Here is a 4583-nt window from a genome sequence, read left to right on the forward strand (position 1 = left end):
CATCAAGTAGATATAGCCCCCCTGACTCACGGCCTCTACCAATCGTCTTCTTCGTAGCAAGATCCTAAAAAACACAAGAATTGGGATAAAATGTCACTGAACAATTAAAAGTATTGGTTAACTTACTTACTGACATAAGATTGAACGGAAAATATAAAAGGTAGAGAACGGAAGACAGGGATAATGAAGAGTTAGGATGAACAGTCCCAGTGCCCTTAACCTTGGCTAGAGACCCATCAGCTAAGGTAACACTAGATGATGATGGAGAAAAAGAAGAAAAGATACCTGACATTCCTGACATGTGATCCAATGCCCCTGAATCAATGATCCAGGGACGAGAAGCAGCGGAAAGGCATGCAGTGGCATTACCTGTCTTAACCAAAGTAGCAGTGGAAGAAGTCGGCTATAAAATCTGAAACTGGTTGTACCGTGCATACTCTTCATCAGACATAACAATCACCTTACTCTTAGAAGGTTGAGACTGAGAGGCTGAATCACTACTTGCAGTAGAATTAGCAAACTACTGCTGTCCAGGCTTCCCACGAAGCTTCCAACAAAATCTTTGGATATGGCCAGGTTGACCACAATGATGACATGTCCGGACAGCAGCTGACCCGTTAGAAGAGGCATTAGATTGCCCATAACCTTGGCTATTATCGGGCTGAAATGTACCGTGGCCTGCACTACGACCACCTCCATGACCAGCCCCACGTCCACGGCTTCCCCCACGGTAACTACTATCTCCACGGCCACCTCCACTAGCTATAGTTTGGGAAACCAATGCTGAATTATCAACTGTTGGTGTGGAGTCACGAGAACTCTCACGAGATACTCGAAGAACATGAGCAAATGTATCTATGAGAGAAGCAATGTGTTCACTTCCAAGAATTTGTGATCAGACAGATTCATACTCCTACCCGAGTCCTCCCAAAAAGCCCATAGCAGCCAACTGTTCTCTTTGGATTTGCATCTGTTTCACATCCGAAGAGATAGGAAGAAGGGCATTTAATTCTTCATACAATCACTTAAAATCAGCAAAATATTGGGTGATAGAACGCCCCTCTCTCAGTCCTGTAAAACTCCTGTGACAACTCATAAATCCTTGATAAATTATTTTGGCCCGAGTAAAGAACTCCCAAGTAGTCCCATAAATCTTTCACAGTATCAATATGACTGACCAAATCCATAACATGATTCTCCATCGAGTTTAACATCTGTCCAAGAATTCGGGCATCGACCGTCTCCCAGGTTGCATCATCTGCTGGTTTGGGTCCTGTCAAGTGTACTTGCTGATTTCGCCCAGTCAAAACAAGCTTCACAATTTTTCTCCATTGCTAAAAATTCGCAATGCCTTTAAGCTTCTTCTCTGTGAGATTGGAAGACGAGGACACTACCTCTGTAACCACTACACTACTTTTATCTTCATCACCCACGTTGACTTCACAATAAATGTCAGAGATCAAGAAATCTCCAACACACCTCCAATAGATGATACCACCAATTGAATCACCAAAAAATTACCCACGGCTTCACCAACTGCTGCTCCAATAGGTACTGCCACCAATCACGTCCAAAAACATCACTTACGGCTTAAAAAACTGCTGCTCAACCATAAATCGAGCCTCCCAAAAACATCAGTCCAATATAGCACTCAAACAATCACAAACATCATCACAAACACACCAGAATCTGCTTTTAATTATAAGACAACGGATTTACATCATACACTCCCAAACACCAATCAACCAATACCCAAAAATAATCGCAGGGGTGAAAATCACCCCCCTTTTCTAAGAACGAGAGCCTCTGGTAGTGTTACCAGATATCGCAGAGAAGAAAAAAGAAGAAAACAAAAGAAAAGAAGAGAGGGCTTACGCAGATCTGTACCAGGCCTAGAATCTCTACTTTGATACCATGATAGTTGTGACAATCAGAAAATAGAAGAACAAGAAGAGAAGAGAAGAGAGAAGTGTTGCAGCCGTAATGATCAACCTATTCAATAGAGACAAAAGAATATATATACATGCGTATAGAAAAAGGGAAAAGACAAAAAAAGGCCTCACTCTTGGGGCTTTAAGGAATCTCGTGATTAGTGCCAGAGATCCTATGTGGACCCCACTACAGCACTATAACAAAATTCACACCAAATTGGGTTCGAACCTCAAAAACATAGGCACAAAATATTGAAATCAATTTTTCATTAAATATAACCAAGTCATTCTTGAATTATCATCAACAAAGTGACAAAATACTTAAAACCAAATTTGATTCAACAGGACACGGACCCCAAACATTAGAATGGGCCAAAGAGAAAGGTGATATAGATCTCTTATTCACTCTAAGGGGATAACTCATACAGTGAAGTGTCCTAAACTGACAAGACTCACACTCAAGACTAGAAAGAGAATGAAAACTAAAATCTAATTTCTTAAGACTTTCCAAGGAAGGGTGACCAAGATGACAATGGATCTAATAGTGAGAAGCAACACTGGAGCAAGAAACAAACTGAGAGCCTTGAAGTAAATAGAATCCCCTTGACTCACGTCCTCTACCAATCGTCTTCTTCATAGCAAGATCCTAAAAAACACATGAGTCAAGGTAGAATGTCACTAAACAATTAAAGATATTGGTTAATTTACTTACAGACATGAGATTAAATGGAAAATTTAGAAAGTAGAGAATTGAGGACAGGGTCAACGAAGAATTAAGATGTACAGTACCAGTGCCCTTAACCTTTACTAAAGACCCATTAGCTAAGGCAACAGTGAATGATGACGGAGACAAAGAAGAAAAAATACCTGACATTCCTGACATGTTATCTGATGCCCCTGAATCAATGATCCAGGGACGGGAAGTAGTAGAAAGGCATGCAATGGCATTAACTGTCTTAACCAAAGTACCAGTGGAAGAAGTAGGTTGTGAAATCTAATATTGGTTGTATCGGGCATACTCTTTGTCTAACATAACAAACATGTTACCCTCAAGAGGTTAAGACTGAGGGACTGAGTCACTATTGGCAACGGAGTTTGCAAATTGCTGCTGTCCAGGCTTCCCATGAAGCTTCCAACAAAATCTCTGAATGTGGCTAGGCTGACCACGATGATGACAAGTTCGGACATGACCACCTCCCCGACCAGTCCCACGGCCACGACTTCCCCCATAGTAACCACCATCTCCACGGTTACCACCACCAGCCCCAGTTTGTGAAACTAGGGCAGAACTCTTAGCTGTCATTTTGGTGTCACAATAACTCTAACGAGATATGCAAAGAACACGAGCAAACATATCTGTGAGAGAGGAAATATTCTCACTACCCAAAATTTGTGATCTAACAGACTCATATTCCAGCCCAAGTCCTCCCAAAAATCCCATAGCTGCCAATTGTTCTCTTTGAACTTGCATTTTCTTCACATATGACGAAATAGGGAGAAGGGCATTCAATTCTTCATACATTCGCTTAAAATCAGCAAAGTACTGAGTGATAGAGCGACCCTTTCTTTCAGTTCTATAGAACTCCTATGATAATTCATAGATTCTAGACATTATTTTGACCAGAGTAAAGTACCCCATAATCCCATAAATCCTTCATAGTGTCAATGTGGGTAACGAAATCCACAACATGATTCTCCATCGAATTAAACATCTGCCCAAGAATTCTGGCATCAACAGTTTCCCACATTGCATCATCTGGTGTTGTAGGTCCTGTCAAGTGTAGTTGCTGATTTCGACCTGTTAGAACCAGCTTCACATTTTTCCGCCATTGCTGAAAATTAGTAATACCATCAAGTTTCTTCTCCATGATTCGATTGGAAGAGGAGGACACTACTTCAGTGACCATCGCACTGCTCTTATCTTCGTCATCCATGCTGTCCCTTTGAAGGTGGTCTCAAATCTTCCACAAACATACTAATATAAAGAGAAATCCCTTCAACCAAAAGCTTTCCACAAACACCAAAACACCTGCTGCCACCAATCGAGTCACACCAATATAGCTGCTGCCAGCAATCAAACCATCAAGCATCAATCAAAACTGCAAGAAAATATGATGGGATTGCTACCCCCATGACTTAAATCTCCAACAAACACCAACTAAGCACTTGTGGCAATCGATTGCCAATCACACCACCATAAACATCACCATGAACAACTCACAAATCTGCTATGAGTAGAAGAATAGCAGATTTACATGTTATGCCCTTTATCCGCAATCAACCAACACCAACAAAATTGCAGGGGTGAAAAATCACCCCCTTCCTTAAGTTCATGATAGGGATTGGGGAAAAGGTAAAAAGATAAAAGAGCCCCCCAATAGTGGAGCCTAAAGGGAGTCTCGGGATTAGGCTCTGACACTAATCTCGAGACCCTATTTTGGTCTCAAATCTTCCACAAACATACTAATATAAAGAGAAATCCCTTCAACCAAAAGCTTTCCACAAACACCAAAACACCTGCTGCCACCAATCGAGTCACACCTATATAGCTGCTGCCAGCAATCAAACCATCAAGCATCTATCAAAACTGCAAGAAAATATGATGGGATTGCTGCCCCCATGACTTGAATCTCCAACAAACACCAACTAAGC

At 41.4% G+C, this 4583-nt stretch overlaps 1 protein-coding gene across 1 annotated transcript; it reads right to left on the minus strand.

The window, feature by feature from the left end:
- Nucleotides 1-520: 520 nt before the first annotated feature.
- Nucleotides 521-3234, minus strand: LOC122644886 (probable H/ACA ribonucleoprotein complex subunit 1-like protein). The gene is made up of 3 exons (XM_043838255.1): nt 3012-3234; nt 2799-2882; nt 521-855 (listed from the first exon to the last, which is right to left on the minus strand). Exons 1-3 carry the CDS (start codon nt 3232-3234, stop codon nt 521-523), a joined length of 642 nt encoding a protein of 213 aa, XP_043694190.1.
- Between the last annotated feature and the right edge of the window lie 1349 nt (nt 3235-4583).

Source organism: Telopea speciosissima, chromosome 11, assembly GCF_018873765.1.
Source record: "Telopea speciosissima isolate NSW1024214 ecotype Mountain lineage chromosome 11, Tspe_v1, whole genome shotgun sequence".
Lineage (NCBI taxonomy): Eukaryota > Viridiplantae > Streptophyta > Magnoliopsida > Proteales > Proteaceae > Telopea > Telopea speciosissima.